At 48.4% G+C, this 17,381-nt stretch overlaps 2 protein-coding genes across 2 annotated transcripts in view; one reads left to right on the forward strand and one right to left on the reverse strand.

Moving 5' to 3' along the window:
* The window catches only part of POLR2M (RNA polymerase II subunit M), a 180,242-nt gene that overhangs the window by 86,128 nt on the left and 76,733 nt on the right, over window positions 1-17,381 (reverse strand). The window lies entirely within an intron of this gene.
* Window positions 1-17,381, forward strand: part of ALDH1A2 (aldehyde dehydrogenase 1 family member A2) — a 69,005-nt gene that overhangs the window by 26,297 nt on the left and 25,327 nt on the right. Inside the window, exons 2-4 of the mRNA XM_063142712.1 lie at window positions 3,764-3,868; window positions 5,827-5,967; window positions 11,040-11,169. Coding sequence (XP_062998782.1) covers window positions 3,764-3,868; window positions 5,827-5,967; window positions 11,040-11,169 — 376 coding nt within the window. The remainder of the gene's footprint in view (window positions 1-3,763; window positions 3,869-5,826; window positions 5,968-11,039; window positions 11,170-17,381) is intronic.

A 17,381-nucleotide genomic window follows, 5' to 3' on the forward strand; every position in this document is an offset into this window, starting at 1 on the left:
ACACACACACACACACACACACACACACACACATATATATATATATATATATATATATATATACGCTTAAAGCCGAATTAAGTTGTAAAAACCAATGGCTGATTTATGGTCGCAGTCAGCCTTAATTAACATTGATTCCAGGGGAATAGTAAACGTTGAATAGCCTTCACAATTGAGGTTGAACAATACCCTCTGTGGGTGTTGTCCAATTTGTAGCATGATTTACATGGAAGCAAGACCTTCTTTTCCTGGGCTTATCCCTTTTTCATCTGGTCTTTGGGATGAGTTATATATAATCCACTGATCGCAACCTTTGCTGTCAAATATTCCCCGTGATTTAAAGTTGCCCACTACAATGGTCGCTATAAATAAGAGCACAATAAAAGAGAGGAACGAAAACCCAATTTGAGGCTTTCCAGGGATTCCTCGTTCGCGCAATGTGTCATCGCTTGTCCAGGCCTGTGGCGTTTTTACGAACTGGCCGTAATGAAAGTCAGATCAAATGTACAGGCTCTAAACATTTAATCAACAACCATTGGAAATGGACAAGTTCTTTAAAAAAAAAAAAAAGGCCCCAGTGAACGCAAATTTATTGTCCAAGGATCGGAGTCTCAGTGGGGAGAGAAGCCTGTGGAATGGTACTACCTGACACCAAACGCCTAAAACTTTCAAAAAGTGAGTTATTTAAACATAAGGTTATGCTTGTAAAGCCGCCAGCTGCTGGGTTTCAAGACTTGAAACTTTTCCAAGAGTTTGGACGAGGTACTTTATATGGGCAGGAGAGTAAATACTCCAATTTTACTGCCAATTTAAAGGCGCTCAGTTTACAGTAATGATCTTGCTTAGACCCTACTTTGTTTATAGAAAGTGGAACAGGAAGAAATGAACGTTAACCATTAACAGTAGCAATTCCTGTGGCCTCCTTCTCCCTCTGCTCCGTGGTGGCGGGCGGATGCACGCTCTGGCTGTTCCGGAACACTGTCAGTGATGTCTCTGGTTCTGCAGAGAAGGAAACCATCAGGCCAGCTTGGAGCCATAACTCTGAGGCAACCCCAAGCAAGAAGACACAAGAAGAGCCCTGATGTTGGGCTCAGTCCAGGGTAGGTCCATCCAGTCCAGCATTTCCGTTCACCCAGTGGTCAAACAGCTGCCTATGGGAAGCCTTCTTGGAGAAGGAGAAGGTTCAGGGTGGGAAAGGCCTCACAGGGAAGCCTGGTGGGTGAATTTGGCCCACGGGCCAGAGGTTCCTCATCCCTGCACTGTGGGTTCTAGGCCTGACACAAGGATAGGCCTCTTGGTGGCTAATTTGTGTGAGAACCAGAAGCCAGCCAGTGCAGCTCCTGCTTCTTTTGATGGGGCTTGTCTGGGAGGGGATGAGCTCCTCCTGGCCTGTATTCATGGTCCCCATATTGGTTCATCACCTCTGGGTCCCTGTTCTGTTGTGTCATGATGGTCTGTCTCTGAGATGGCGCAAATGCCATTTCCTTGCTGACCACTTCCTTGTGCCACAACCATCTTTTTATGCCTGGAACTATGTTTCTCTGTTCAAAAAAATGTTCTTTGTGTCAACTGAGGGCACCAGTTGAGAGGTGGGTAGGCAAATCTGGCCTGGGACAGGGCAGTGTGTGGCAGGAATCATAGAATCGTAGAATCATAGAATAGTAGAGTTGGAAGGGGCCTCTAAAGCCAGCGAGTCCAACCCTCTGCTCAATGCAGGAATCCACCTTAAAGCATCCCTGACAGATGGCTGTCCAGCTGCCTCTTGAAGGCCTCTAGTATAGGAGAGCCCACGACCTCCTGTGGTAACTGGTTCCATTGTCGTACCGCTCTAACAGTCAGGAAGTTTTTCCTGACGTCCAGCCGGAATCTGGCTTCCTGTCACTTGAGCTCGTTATTCTGTGTCCTGCACTCTAGGAGGATCGAGAAGAGATCCTGGCCCTCCTCTGTGTGACAACCTTTCAAGTATTTGAAGAGTGCTCTCATGTCTCCCCTCATGATAGTTCTCTTGCACAAGGCCCCTGGCGAGAAGGGGAGCTGCACAAGAGCATTCCATTCAGCAAGTGCATGACTCACCCTGCACATTTCAGTGCTGCTTCCTGTACCAGAAAACAACCTCATCAATGGTGCCCCATGTGCTTTAGTGTGTTCAGCGAGTGGGGAGAGAAGGGGCTGCCATTTGGATTTTCCACCCCCAGGCACTGAGTGTTTCGAGCCAGCCCTGCCTCCCAGCTCTTTACCACCCTTAATTTGCACCCTTAATTAATCAGCCGCCTCTCTCCTTGAACAGGAGCAAAGTTGGAGATGATTTCAAATTATCTGGGCAATTCCCATGACGAAAAGGTTTACGTTTTGAGACGGGGTTTTGGGATGACTGAGCTCCACGGCTTTGCCTTCATTCAGCGCCGTCATGTGATTTTGACAATTTGGGTGGCTTTTTTTTCTTCTTCCTTTTTTTGCAATTTCCCTTTGTGCTGCGAGAATCCCCATTTCCATTTCAGGCAATCCACTTAAGGGCTTCGATCCCTATTTCCGTGCAAAAGGGCTGTTAATTTGGAATGACAGATGGATTGAGGCTTTCATGTTATTTCGCAGGAGCTGGCAGTCCTGCCATAAGTAGTATTGCGCTGCAGTCCTGTCCCTGGTGGATGCAGCGAATCTAACCGTCGTTTTGCCTTTGCAATTAAAAACTACCGACTTCTCCCCAAGAACGACAATGTTGAAAATAAAAAGACAGACGGAGAGGCACTACTTTTGTAGGCCGCTCATTCTGAAAGACCAGGGAAGATAACACACTTAAAAAGCCAAAGGAAGAGTTGGCATTCTTTCATTTACTGCGGAATCCTCCATGCTTTTACCCAGAAGTATGCCCCACTTCACAAAAGTGGCTGTGACTTACTCAGTTGTAAGCAGCGTGTTGGGACTGCAACCTTATTTCATTTATTTCCAAATAGACCTTAGTCACGTTCTCTGCAGTATTATTAACACCTGAAGGAAAGGAAAGGAACCTCTCGTGCAAGCACTGAGTCATTACTGACTCTTGGAGGGACGCCAGCTTTCGCTGATGTTTTCTTGGCAGGCCTTACAGCGGGGTGGTTTGCCATTGCCTTCCCCGAGCATTATTACCTTTCCCCCAGCTAGCTGGGTACTCATTTTACCGACCTCGGGAAGATGGAAGGCTGAGTCGACCTGAGCCGGCTGCCTGAAACCAGCTTCCGCTGGGATCGAACTCAGGCCGTGGGGAGAGTTTCAGCTACAGAAACTGCTGCTTTACCGCTCTGCGCCACAGGAGCACCTGAAATGATGCATAAAAATAAACATTCCATACACTTTATTACATTTTACACATAAATGTTGTATACATTTCTTTGCATTGACACATTGTTAAATTAACTTGATTATAAGCGAGAGCCACGCTCAGAAATATTGCCTCCGCCTTTGCCAAAACAACAGCAAAGGTGACAGCAATATTACCAGCAAAGAACGAGGGTCCATATCCATGTATTTTAGCATCCTACTTTTGTTTAGCTCTGCTGTTTTAACTCTGCATTTTAAATCTCTGCATTGGTGCTCAGTTTCATTCCGGTTATACCATTAAATTGCCGTTCTGAGCTTCCATATTTTATATTTTAGGCTGCATCTTGTGGTTTTAATTTTTGTGAACCACAACAGCTTCGGCTGTTGGGCGGTATAGAAACGCAATTAAATAAATAAATAAAAATGTCATTGTTGTCTCTCTAAGAATCCTTTCCCTCCCTCTTTTCAGATTTTTATCAACAATGAGTGGCAAAACTCAGAGAGTGGGAAAATATTCCCTGTGTACAACCCTGCGACAGGAGAGCAGATCTGTGAGGTGCAAGAAGCTGAGAAGGTAAAGTGTTCTAGGAATTCATCCATTGCATTCAACAGGGAGGAGCCATTTATCAAGGATGTTAGGCATTAAAACTTGGCCGCAACTTTTATTTGATTACAGACATGAAGAAAACAGTTGGGGGCAGTTTGCAATGCCCCTGAACCTATTGCTCTAGCTCATCCAGGGCACCCACTTTCTGTCCATGCCACAGTTGGCCCATGGCCATTCAGCTCACGCCTGAACCCCCAATTTTGAAGTATCCCAACTGGATCTCAGTGGGTCCCCCATTCTCCCATCAACTACTCAGTGTCTGCTGGGAGCCCCCCCAGCCATCCCCAGTGCTCCCAATTTGGGCTTCCCTCTCCCCCTGCCCTTGCATCTGTACTCACCAAATTGGGACAATTAAATGCAGAAACAATACATGGTTATATGCAAATGCTGAGGTGACAATTAAAAATGAAAGCAGTGCATTATTATATGTCAGCTCCTAAGGAGACACCCCAGGGAAGGCCAATCCTGAGCCAGCCTGGTTAGCATGAAAACATCCCTTCCCAGCCCCCAATAGCAGGTGCCTGGTGTTACCCTGCATGCCAAGGAAAGGAGGGTGGGTTGTGTTTCCACCCACAGCCAGAATGAACCCAGGCCATGTGGGCAAGGCCTTCTATAGGCCAGTCCAAATCCCATTCTAGTGAGATGTGATTTCCATGGGATTTCAGCTTTCACATCTTGTGATGGCTGGGATTCCTGGCCATTGTGAGACCGCCCTGCCACAGTGCTGAGCCATGGGTTGGGCTTGGCAGTGTCTGTCTGATGCCCACTCCTCCGCCATTGCAACCTCCTCCATGCACAGGAAAGCCTGGTTGGGGGTGTGGTTGTCCTCTCCTTTGTGTACAGAAGCTCCCAGATACATCTCCAGTCAGAAGTGTCAGGTTGCAGTAGGTGATGGGAGAGTCATGATGGCTTGGAGAACCACCATTGGTAAGGGTAGACCAGCCTGGGTGGAGTAGACCAATGGCCTCCCTCTGAATAGGAAAGCTTCCTGTGTCTCTCTGTGGTGTGGCAGAACCTTTGATCCTGTGACATCTGAATTAAGAGAGGCAGCTGTTTCATGGGGTCAGGGGAGGAGGCTCTTAGGAGCAGCTCTATGAGGGCCCAGCCTCCAGAGAGCAGCCCTGTGTAAGGGGTCCCAATCTATGCACTTCCTTTGACCTGGGAAGAGGTGGGGACATTCAAATGGAGAAATTCTGCCCTGCTGCCTCTTCACTTTGCCCCAGCCAATGCCTGGCTTCTCCTGCCTCTGGAGCAGAGTGCAGGACACAAGTCGAGAGGTTCTCCTGAGCAAGCAAGCCCTGTTGATGGAACAGGAGCTGCCAGGAGCATGGCCAGAAGAGCAGGGACCTTGAGGAGAAGAACTTCCCAAGGTTCATTCACTATGAGTGGGAGTCATTTCTGTCCCACACAGAACACTGGGGCACCAGAAGGGTGGCTCCTTACGTGTCTCCAAACAAGAGGACAAACAGAACATCGATTCACATAAAAGGTGCATGTGCACATTTGTATGCAAACATGCACATTTAGAAAGGATGATTATCCTTTAAATAGAAATACAATTTCACCACGGTGGGGCAGACGAAGCAGGCAGCCTGGGTGGATGGTTGCCCAGATGCCAACTGTTACTGGGCAACATCCAGACCATGCTACTGCCTTCAAGAGAGAGGACCTTCTTGTGAGGACCACTCTGAGGCCTCAGGGAGCAGCCCACCTCAGCGCCCAGTCAAGAGTATTCTGGAATACAGCTATTTCAAGACCAACCTTCCTTTGCAGTAAGTACAGATGGAGGAGAAGGCTCCCAAATCTCATCCTCTCGAGTTTTTGGCAGTTTCTGGTATATGATTATGTTCTTCCTAGGCGGTGTCTATACCTCTTCCTCACTGAGCATCTTTCTCCCACTCTCTCCACCCAACACCCTTGAACAGCTTGATATAGACAAAGCGGTGCGGGCCGCTCGCCTGGCCTTTTCGCTGGGCTCCGTGTGGAGGAGGATGGATGCCTCAGAAAGGGGACGCCTCTTGGACAAGCTGGCTGATCTGGTGGAAAGAGACAGAGCCCTCCTTGCTGTAAGTTGCCCTTGGGCGGGGACAGAAGGACACCGGTGGGTGTTCCTTTTTCTTTTTTTTAACCGTCAAGGATTTCCGCCATGAGGAAACCATTACAAAGTTGCAACGAGTCGCTTTGGGGGATTTTTAAAAAAAGTTTCTATTACGGCTGCCACTCAATTGAAGACGTATTAGCCAATTAATCATAAGTGGATTCGTCCGTTGATTCAATCTGTATATACTTCCACATTGGGGGAAGGGGAGCCAGTAGTGCTAAAAAGGTATCCTTTAAGCCAGCTTTCCCCAACCTGGTGCCTTCCAGATGTGTTGGACTGCAATTCCCATCATGCCCAGCCATGATGGGAGTTGCAGTCCGACACATCTGGAAGGCACCAGGTGGGGAAGTCTGCTTTTAGAGAATGCACAAAACGGCAGCAAAATTAGGCACCATTTCAGAAGAGGGTTTCCCTGTTCTCGCTCTCTCTTTCGCACACACTTCCAGGAGGGAAGCCCTCTTTAAGATGGGGATTGACGCTGCAATTTTTATAAGGGCCTGCATCCTTCTTCTTTTTTAACTTGGCCAATTCGATTAATCTAACCGATGAACTGTTGCGAACTTTCCAGACCAGTGAGGAACTGAGGGATTCCTGGGGGTGGGGGGGCTTATCAGGTATTCCTCTGTAACGGTGGACAAGCATCCCTGAAGGAGAGGCTGCCCAGTCTCCAGAACCACCCACCCACAGGAAGAGGACATCGGATGTGTCCTCCTGTCGCTGTGACGACACTCAAGAGGCCTAGTGGTCTGTTTGAACTGCAGGGACAGCGCCCACACCTGAAAGGTGCCTAACCATGGAACATTGGGAGGTGTTGCTAATGAAGGAGTGTGTGTGTGTGTGCGTGTGTGTGTGTGTGTGCGCGCGTGTGTGTAAGGGGAATATCACGAGAGAAAAGGCAATTAATGGCCAGTGATGGAGCCTGAGTGAAGCAGGGCAGGAGCATCTCATTGCAGCCACCAGAGAACAGGATCAGACAGAAGATGATGGACTGTCAGGGAAGGATGTAGCTCAGGGGAAGGGCTCCTGTTTTGCAAGGGCCTCTGAGATTCCATCCCTGGCAGCCTCTGCAGGCAGTGCTGAGAAAAGCTCCCCCCCCTTGAAGACCTGGAGCAATGGACTGCAGTTCTGAATCAGGATGAGGCCGCTTGATACCAACATTGTCAGGGCAGAGACTGGCTGTGAGGCTGGAGCACATATCCCAAAGGACCCACCACACTCGGAGCAGAGTGGCCCGAGCCTCTTTCCACGGCAGGTGCTCAGCTGTGCCTGAAGAGACACGTGGCTGGGCTCCTGCTGGCTGAAATGGAAAATTTGGGTGAGCAGCAGTTCCGTCCCAAAGGCTGGTTGCTGGAAACAATAGATCTGAAAGCAGATCTAAACATCTTTCCACTGGCACTGACCAAGTGCAGAGGGTTCAGCTCTGACCCTCTTACTGGCTTCACCTCCCCAGCCCAACTGGGGCAGCCAAGGGGGTCAGGTTTTGCGGGAAGAAGCTTCCACATTTGTGGGGCAGCCGCTGTGCCCGCCTCTCTGCCTGGCCAGCCTGCCATCCAAACTTGGCTGCCCAATGCTCAGAGGCTGCCCTCAGTATATTTTGGAGAATGCCTCAATGCCTTAGGTGTCAGCTCAGCTCCATGGCGTGGACTCACCAGGCAACAGGACCAGCCTCGGAATAAAAGCAGCAACCTCATGGCAGATAGAATCATAGAATAGTAGATTTGGAAGGGGCCTACAAGGCCATCGAGTCCAACCCCCTGCTCAATGCAGGAATCCAACCTAAAGCATCCCTGACAGATGGCTGTCCAGCTGCCTCTTGAAGGCCTCTAGTGTGGGAGAGTCCACAACCTCCCTAGGTAACTGGTTCCACTGTCGTACTGCTCTAACAGTTAGGAAGTTTTTCCTGATGTCCAGCTGGAATCTGGCTTCCTTTAACTTGAGCCCGTTATTCCGTGTCCTGCATTCTGGGAGGATCGAGAAGAGATCCTGGCCCTCCTCTGTGTGACAACCTTTCAAGTATTTGAAGAGTGCTATCATGTCTCCAATGAGAAGACAGGATACCCTGGAGAACAGGCTAATGCTAGGGAAAGTGGAAGGCAAAAGGAAGAGGGGCCGACCAAGGGCAAGATGGATGGATGATATTCTGGAGGTGACAGACTTGACCTTGGGGGAGCTAGGGGTGGCAACGGCCGACAGAAAGCTCTGGCGTGGGCTGGTCCATGAAGTCACGAAGAGTTGGAAACGACTGAACAAATAAACAACAACATCATGTCTCCCCTCAATCTTCTCTTCTCCAGGCTGAACATGCCCAGTTCTTTCAGTCTCTCTTCATAGGGCTTTGTTTCCAGACCCCTGATCATCCTGGTTGCCCTCCTCTGAACACGCTCCAGCTTGTCTGCGTCCTTCTTTAATTGTGGAGCCCAGAACTGGACGCAATACTCTAGATGAGGCCTAACCAGGGCAGAACTGGACACAGAACTGGTAGCCTAAGGAGCCAACTGGGACTAAGCGGCTGAAGTCACAGTGCCCTCAAACCTCCCATGTGCAAACGTATGCCCGTTCACACTCTTGTCCCATCTCTCCTCCTTTCATGCGCGGCCTCTCGGTGCGCCAGGTGCAACAGGGATACATCTCAGTGAGCAGCAAGAAGGCGAGGGCTGGAGGCTGCTGACCGTACTGCTAAAACAATCATATTTTTTGAATCTGAACAAAACAGCTTTGTGGGGGGGGGGGTTTCTCGCTCCCCCTCCCTGCGTGCCAGGCAGAATGCTGAGCTGCACAGTTCGAGCGTGATGCGGCAGAGCACATGTGGTCGGCCCCGACACGGTGGCACTCCTAATGTTATTTTCCACATGTCAAGTGCTTTGAACTAAGCCGGCAAACATCTTAATTCCAGCTTTGTCAACACTTAAATCATCTTACCACCAGCGTATGCTGTAAAATCGCCACGGGGCGAAGGGAAGGGGCTCAGCAAATCAAGTCAGCTCTCTGCCTGTCATCGGATTTGCGGTTCCTGAGCCAAATTCTTTCTTGAACGGAGCCCGCCGCTTACAATGCCATTGACTTCAATTGCAGGAGCGGAGGCAGCGGGGGAAAGATGGCTATTGCCCTTCTGTATATCAATTGGATTTATGGCTCACATCCATTTGCGTGTTATACCTGCTTTCACGGATGCATTTCCCCCTGCTTGGAACTACCGTGGGTAGATAATGGTGCCTCTTAAAAGTGATTTAAGCGATCTCAGTGGAAATTTTATGGGGTTCCTTAAGAGGATCTTTAGGATCTTTTCTCTCTCTCTCTCTCTTTTGAGAATAGGGATATCTCTTTAACAAAGGGCCCGTGGCTTGTTTAGTTCAGGCTCGCAGCCTTGCTGGAGAAGAGCGTGTTTATTTGATGGCAGTAAATAAACTGGCTGGACGCTGGAGATATCTCAGCCCTCAGCAGGGGTGCTTGGCAGCCGTGGCAGGATTCCCGCAAGACTCGCCTCAGATCTCTCCAGAGGATGTGTCCACTCTCCTCTCTAGGGATGCAGATTATTGGGAACGGGTTCTGAAGAGCGTCTTCTCAGCTGCTGTCATGAAGAGGACGGGGTGTTCGGGGAGTTTCGTCTTGGCTCCTGATAAAACGAACCTCCCGTTGGTCTGGCTGAACGGGGCACCCTGGCAAAGGAGTCCGCAGTAAGAGAGGAGGGGAGGTGGCCCCCCTTAAGGGCATGTGCAGAAGAACTTCCATCTGGAATTTTTCTCGAGGAGCGCTGCTGGGAATGGCCACTTCCCCAGGGAGCACCCCAGTCTAAGCACTTTGCCAACTGATTTTATTTATTTATTTATTTCATTTATACCCCACCTTTTTTCCCTCTAAGGAACCCAAGGCGGCGTACATAATCCTTCTCGTCTCCATTTTATCCTCACAACAACAACCCTGTGAAGTAGGTTGGGCTGAGAGTCTGTGACTGGCCCGAAGTCACCCAGTGGGTTTCCATGGCCGAGTGGGGACTAGAACCCAGATCTCCCGACTCCCGGTCCAACACTCTAACCATTACACCAAACTGATGCCTGGACACACCGAGTGCTTCCAGAAGGTGCATAGACTTTCTCCCCACACACTCCTGATTGCATTGCCAGGATCTTTCGCAGCGGATGCTGAGTTTGCAACTCCGACATCAGGAGAGATTTGTGGTCATTTCACCACTCTGACCCTGCACTGCTTCATTGGCACCCCTAAAAACATTACCCCAGACCTACTGCTTATCTCCCAGAGTTGCTTATGCAGTTTGTTTGTTTGTTTGTTACATTTATATATCCAAGGAGCCCAAGGTGGCATGCATGATCCTCCTCCTCCTCCCCATTTTATCCTCACAACAACCCTGTGAGGTAGGTTAGGCTGAGAGTCAACGACTGGCCCAGTGGGTTTCCATGGCTGAGTGGGGACTAGAACCTGCATTTCCCGAGTCCCAGTCCAACACTCTAACCACTACACCACACAAGATGAGTTAGGCTGGCACTTAGATGAGTCTCCAGAGGGCGTCTTGCTGTTCTGGGAAGCAACCGCCAACCGAAGTGCCCCTGTGCCTTTTCATAAGTGGAAGGCAAAAGCAAGAGGGGCCGACCAAGGACAAGATGGATGGATGGATATTCTGGAGGTGACAGACTTGACCTTGGGGGAGCTAGGGGTGGCAACGGCTGACAGAAAGCTCTGGCGTGGGCTGGTCCATGAAGTCACGAAGAGTCGGAAGCGACTGAACGAATAAACAACAACAAGGCACATGAGGTGTACAGTCATGTCTGTGCTCTTCTTTGATCTCAGCTCATGAAAGTACAGACACCGAGGGGGGAAACGCAGACGTATGATGGCCCCACTTGTTCGGGGCTTTCTAGGTCAAAAGCCAGCACCGTGGATCATGCACCCAGAGCAACACGTCACCTGCTGTAAATTTTAATAGCCGTTTCTACCACTGTGTCTTGACATAGGAAGTAGTTGTGCCATTGGGTCTCTCCATGCGTTTCCTTTTGTCTGCTTTCTCCACCCCCACCCCCCCAGACCATGGAGTCGCTGAACAGTGGGAAGCCTTTCCTGCAGGCTTTCTACGTTGACCTTCAGGGCGTCATCAAGACCTTGCGGTATTACGCTGGCTGGGCAGACAAGAATCATGGGATGACCATTCCTGTGGGTAAGTGGATGCCTTTGAAGCAACCTCTCTGTACCCTGCCTGAATCTGCTGGAGCGTTGTTGGTGTTTAAAGGAGAGCAAGGGGAAAGCTGTGGCTATCAGCCATGGCAGCTGTCTGGAACCTCCCTATTAGGAGCAGTGGTGTAGCAGAACCGGGGTGCAAAGGGACGAGACGACGGTGCATTTTTATGCACCGTCTGTAACGCTCCCTAGCACCTCGCTCAGATTTTCCTGTTCCCTCTGAGCTGAGCTGCAATCCTCACAGAAGCTGCTGGCGTGAAGGGTGGATTCCCCCCAAATATATTGTTCCTTCTAGCAATGAAAAGTATTTTGAGGTGACTCAGCCTTGAAAGGGCGATTAAGACCTACTGCTAGAAGATGAAAACTACTAGAACTGGTTTGTTTTAGGAATGTCAGAGAAATCCACAAGGGAATCAAATCTGTTCAGATTTGTAAGAATCTGACCTGCAGATTCCACAGTGGACCGGCTTTTCCCAAGTTGCACAGATTCTCTAGACTTGCAGACCATTTTTTAAAAAAACTTTCCAGAATTTACACAAATTTAGTCGTGGAAAAATACCAAAATGCACCTTTCCTCCATAGGCTAAAACATGAAAATGCACACTTTGGAAGGGGGTTGTGCATTTTGGGAGGGATTTGTGCATTTTCACTAGTGCGAAAATAATAATAATAATAATAATAATAATAATAATAATAATAAATGTATTTCTTACCCGCCTCTCCATTCTGATTGAGGTGGGGAACAACAATAAACGATAAAATACATAATAATTAAAACATAATATACATTGTTAAAAACTTCCTAAAAAACATCCTAAAAACATTTTTAAAACATCTTAAAAATCCACTGGATAGGCCTGCCGGAATTTGTGCAGTTACAAATTTCTGCAAATTTGGGAAATGGGGAAAAATCCAATTTCGTCAATGTGCAGCTGGTGGGATGAAAAGCACTTTGACAATCCATTGAAAACCAGAGAGCATGGATTTTACAAATGTCTACATCCAAAGTTTGTTGAAATGGATCCACACAGCTATCTGCAAGTTTGGGCTTTCGTTGCTGATTGGGTATATGGCAGGGTGACCCTATGAAAAGGAGGACAGGGCTCCTGTATCTTTAACAGTTGCATAGAAAAGGGAATTTCAGCAAGTGTCATTTGTATATATGGAGAACCTGGTGAAATTCCTTCTTCATCGCAACAGTTAAAGCTGCAGGAGCTATACTGCAGCTATACTGTGATCAGATTTAAAAGAGGGCAGGGCACCTGCAGCTTTAACTGTTGTGATGAAGAGGAAATTTCACCAGGTTCTGCATAGATACAAATGACACCTGCTGAAATTCCCTTTTCTGTGCAACTGTTAAAGATACAGGAGCCCTGTCCTCCATTTCCTACGGTCACCCTAGTATATGGAGGCTGGCATGAGGAACAACTGCATTTCACATCAATTGCTGCTTTTTAAGGGATGGTGTCCAAATGAGCCCTTCATGATCATTTTCCCAGTCTCCATCATTCTGGTGAGAGCACGCAGAATAGTGCGAGGGTAGGTCAGTGAATGCTGCTCCTCTACCAGGCCTCTCAAGGGTCCATGGATGTGAAATGTATACAAAAGAACCAAGAGGTTGCTATTGCCTCAATCAATGACATGGAAAACATAGGTGTGCAAGGCTTCAAGTATAGTCAGGGTGCTGGAAAATGTCCCTATTATTATTATTATTTTTATTATTATTATATAGCACCATCAATGTACATGGTGCTGTACAGATAACACAGTAAAAAGCAAGACCCTGCCGCATAGGCTTACAATCTACTCGCATTCTGAGTAGTGCTGTTCCGAAAAATTCGATTATTCTATTTTCGGCATTTCGTGGAAGTGGGGGATGAAAACTGTGGTGAAAGACGCTGGAAGAGGTGAGAATTTCAGAGAATTTTCTCCTTGGAAACAGGATTTCTACATACCTTTTTATGTGTAGGCAGTTGTTAAAAAAAACACCAAACTGGCACTTGCAGGAGCCCAGAAGAGGGCGAGCTCACAGGGTCACAAATAGGCATTCAGGAAGAACTGCCATGCTCCTCCAAATGCTGGGGGGGGGGTGTTGTTTGAAAAAAATAGAAAGAAGACCCCTCAACAAATGACTACACTTTTAAAAGGTTTGTGGAAATGCTGACCCTCCCCCCAAGGAGAAAACACTCCAAAATCCTCCCGGCAGAAAGAAAGGGTTCCCGAATACAGGGAACAGGATTCGGCATAGCACTAGTTCTGAGTCCCTACAGGCGGAAGGCACGGCCAGCGGACAAATGAGCTGGCTCTTGCTTAAATCCTTAAATTGCTTAAAGGGGAGGCGGTGGGCTGGACTCCAGAGGAAGGCAACTTCTGAAATGCCAGGCTGCCTCCTGGCTTTCCTTGTCCTTGCGTGAGGGCAGGGGAGTTTGTTTCACGGCGGGGCTTCTGGCTGGGGAGATTTTACCGCTCCCCGGGGGGTTCTGTTGTCTTACCAAAGAGAGTGATGTCCTTCCTTCCCCTCCGCGATGCTGAGTAATCGACTAATATTGCACACAAAGCTGAGGAAGACAAAGGCCTCCAAGGGGATCGTGACACGGGGGGCTTCCTTGGTAACTCTAGCAGCTCATTTAGTTGATTTAAAACGCCTGCGGAGGGACAGCAGCCCTGTACCAGGGGCAAAGAGACCAGGAGTTAGAGGCAGGCCATTTCGCCTCAGAGAGTTAAGCCCAGGAGAGGCTGGTAGCTCCAATGTCAGTGGGGCAGTGAATCCGCTCCAGGTTTCAATCAAAACCAGTCAGAACTCACGCCCCTTTGCTAGCCACACCCCTTTCCTCTGATTGCCAATCATTTTCCAGATTTTGCACTGTTTCCCCCACAGTGAAGGGTTGAAAGTTGAACTCCCTAAAAGGTTAGTTACTTAGGGTGACCATATGAAAAGGAGGATAGGGCTCCTGTATCTTTAACAGTTGCATAGAAAAGGGAGTTTCAGCAGGTGTCATTTGTATAGATGGAGAACCTGGTGAATTTCCCTCTTCATCACAACAGTTAAAGCTGCAGGAGCTATACTAGAGCGACCAGATTTAAAAGAGGGCAGTGCTCCTGCAGCTTTAACTGTTGTGATGAAGAGGGAATTTCACCAGGTTCCCCATATATACAAAGGACACCTGCTGAAATTCCCTTTTCAATACAACTGTTAAAGATACAGGAGCCCTGTCCTCCTTTTCATACGGTCACCCTACTTAGTTACTGCCAGTAAGAGCTCTAAGCTAAAATAGGCTGATATTTTTGGTATTTTGGCCCCACCCCTTTTACCTTTGGCTCCGCCCACCACCGGAATACAGCACCCAAGAGCTTCTTCCAAATTGAATTCTGGCCTCATCCTGAAGGAGTTTCCCCACCTTTGCTGGATGGCTCCTTTTGCATCATGGCTCTCTTTACGTCCCCAGCTGCAACCACCTTCCGCTGAGTTCCTGTGGAAGCCAAAGAGAGTCCAGATAAGAACCACAAATGGTACTGGTGCTTTTATATGCCATGCTGAAGCAGGATCACTTTCATGACTCTGGGCTTTCTGAGGTTTTGTCTGGAAACAGTCAACACTTTCAATGTTGCCTGTTCGGTTTCCAAACCCAGGGCCAGAGCTCCCAGCTCCGGAAAGATCAATGTTTAGGCAAAGTGGACGGTTTTTGTCAAACTTCATTACTCTAGCATCACAAACGCTGGTTTTATAGCGTGTGTCAGCTGGGCGGGACAGGCATGGATGAGACTCTCAGCGTGGTGACTTTAATCTCCATATTCTGCATAAAACCTTCACCGAAAAGCTGGGGGGGTGGGGGGTTGTCTCATAAACGTGACTGTAAAATTCCAAATGCCAAATGCTGGACAAAGGTGTCGATAAAGGGCAACTCTTTAGGAGTCCAGCTGCAGTCTGGAGTTTGGAAAGTCTTTGGGCACAAGAGACCTCTGGACAAGGAGGGGAAGACCTGCTGCTTATGTCTGCTCACATCAATTGGCGCTCGCCTGGCTTCGGAGCGGGGCCTCCCGGTTCACAGTTTGGGTCTCCATTCCTCAGGCGTAAAGCGGCGTGGTAATGATGAGAGGCTGTGTGTGGCCATGATCCAAATCTTGTGGAAACAGCCACAGGGCCTCATCTACGCCGGGCAGGATATTGCACTATGAAAGCGGTATGAATGCAGTATATAAGACCTTCATCCCACGTATCTGTTTCCTTCGAATTATCCCCTACAGCACAAAGCTGTTGCTACCTAAATCACACCCCGGGCAGCAGCACTCCTGAGATCCTTTGCATACCAGGAAAAGGGTTTAAGGGGGAAATGTAAAAAATCATTAAAAAAGCAACAGATGACCCAATCTGATTCCAATTTGGTTTGCTTAAAGCTCTCCGTAATATCTATTACTGTGTCAATTTTGATGTCTTTATCTTTAAAACATACGCAGAGGTAAGCATTTGTTTAATTTGAAGCTTAAAAGTATCAAATCCTGCTCCTGCGCCCCCAGTGGCCACTCGGAAAACAACAAATGATTCACTCCAAAACTAGTAGCAAAATAGGTCCGGTCTTTTGGTTTTATAGCACAATTAAAGCAGGATGCATAGGCGTAGTTCACAGTCAAAGCAGATTATAAACTGGAAAACTTCAGAGTCCTTTGCATGCAATTTGCAGTGATTGGACATATAACGCTGGTGTGATAAAGCTCTAAGAGGCAGGAGCCAGACTTTATACCAGTATTAGAGTGCACTGACAACTGTTGGGGCCCACTGTCACATACCATATACCACTTTCATAGAGCTATATCCTGCTTGGTGTGGCTCCTGCCTTTTATATACCGTTTTCATACTGCATTACCTGGCAATTTACATAAGAAGATAAGAACAGCCCTGCTGGATCAGACCAAAGGTCCATCTAGTCCAGTATTCAGTTCTCACAGTGGTCAAACAGTGACCCATGGGAAACCCACAAGCAAGACGTGAGTATAACAGCACCCTCCCCCGCTAGCCAATTCCCGTCCACAATATCGGATCCATGCACCCAGTGCTCAAATCCTGATTGTGATGTGCAATCTATATGGATTTGTTAGGGATGGTTCCCCCTGGTTTGGGCGGAATTAAGGCTTCCCAGTTGCAGAACCGGGAGTGAATGGGTGTGCGTGTGTCACTGCATGGCAAAACCCCAGGCCCTGACCAGCCTCCCTTTTTCTCCTGTCTGTGCCTTTTACTAATTAGCCAATCTCCCCGCCCCCTTGCCCCTTCCTCTCCTTCTCCTCTTTCGTGTAACTCCTTCTCCTTATCTGGGTCTCCGTTTCCTTTCTCTTCTCCCCCTCCACTGATAACTGGCCTTATCTTTATTAGGCTCCTTTGAGTGTCTTGAAAACATCACTACTTGCAAGAGCCTATCCCAGCTAGGACTTGCGGCACTCTGTCTTTTCTGCCCAACCCCAACCCCCAGCCCACCCGCCCGCCTTTGCACGGACCAGACGGAACAGGGTGGAGAAATTCGGCAAGTCAGAGACGGGCTTGTTTCAACCAGGATGATCAGGGGTCTGGAAACAAAGCCCTATGAAGAGAAACTGAAAGAACTGGGCATGTTTAGCCTGGAGAAGAGAAGATTGAGGGGAGACATGATAGCACTCTTCAAATACTTAAAAGTTTGTCACACAGAGGAGGGCCAGGATCTCTTCTCGATCCTCCCAGAGTGCAGGACACGGAATAACGGGCTCAAGTTAAAGGAAGCCAGATTCCAGCTGGACATCAGGAAAAACTTCCTAACTGTTAGAGCAGTGCGACAGTGGAATCAGTTACCTAGGGAGGTTGTGGGCTCTCCCACACTAGAGGCCTTCAAGAGGCAGCTGGACAACCATCTGTCAGGGATGCTTTAGGTTGGATTCCTGCATTGAGCAGGGGGTTGGACTCGATGGCCTTGTAGGCCCCTTCGAACTCTGCTATTCTATGATTCTATGATTCTATGATAATCAAAGTCAAGTTGAAAACTATGTTTAGGAACCAGGATGCTTTTGGGGAGGCATCCGTTGATCATGGCCAGATGTTTGTACAGAGGCCTCACCAAAACCCAGCCAACCAGCATCCGTTGCCACTAGCTGTGGTGGGCCATCCAAAGGTTATAGGAAATTCTGGGGCTTCCCAGAAGCCCCAAAAGAGGTGCTAGCAAGCGAGAGAAG

Source organism: Elgaria multicarinata, chromosome 16, assembly GCF_023053635.1.
Source record: "Elgaria multicarinata webbii isolate HBS135686 ecotype San Diego chromosome 16, rElgMul1.1.pri, whole genome shotgun sequence".
In the NCBI taxonomy this organism is placed as follows: domain Eukaryota; kingdom Metazoa; phylum Chordata; class Lepidosauria; order Squamata; family Anguidae; genus Elgaria; species Elgaria multicarinata.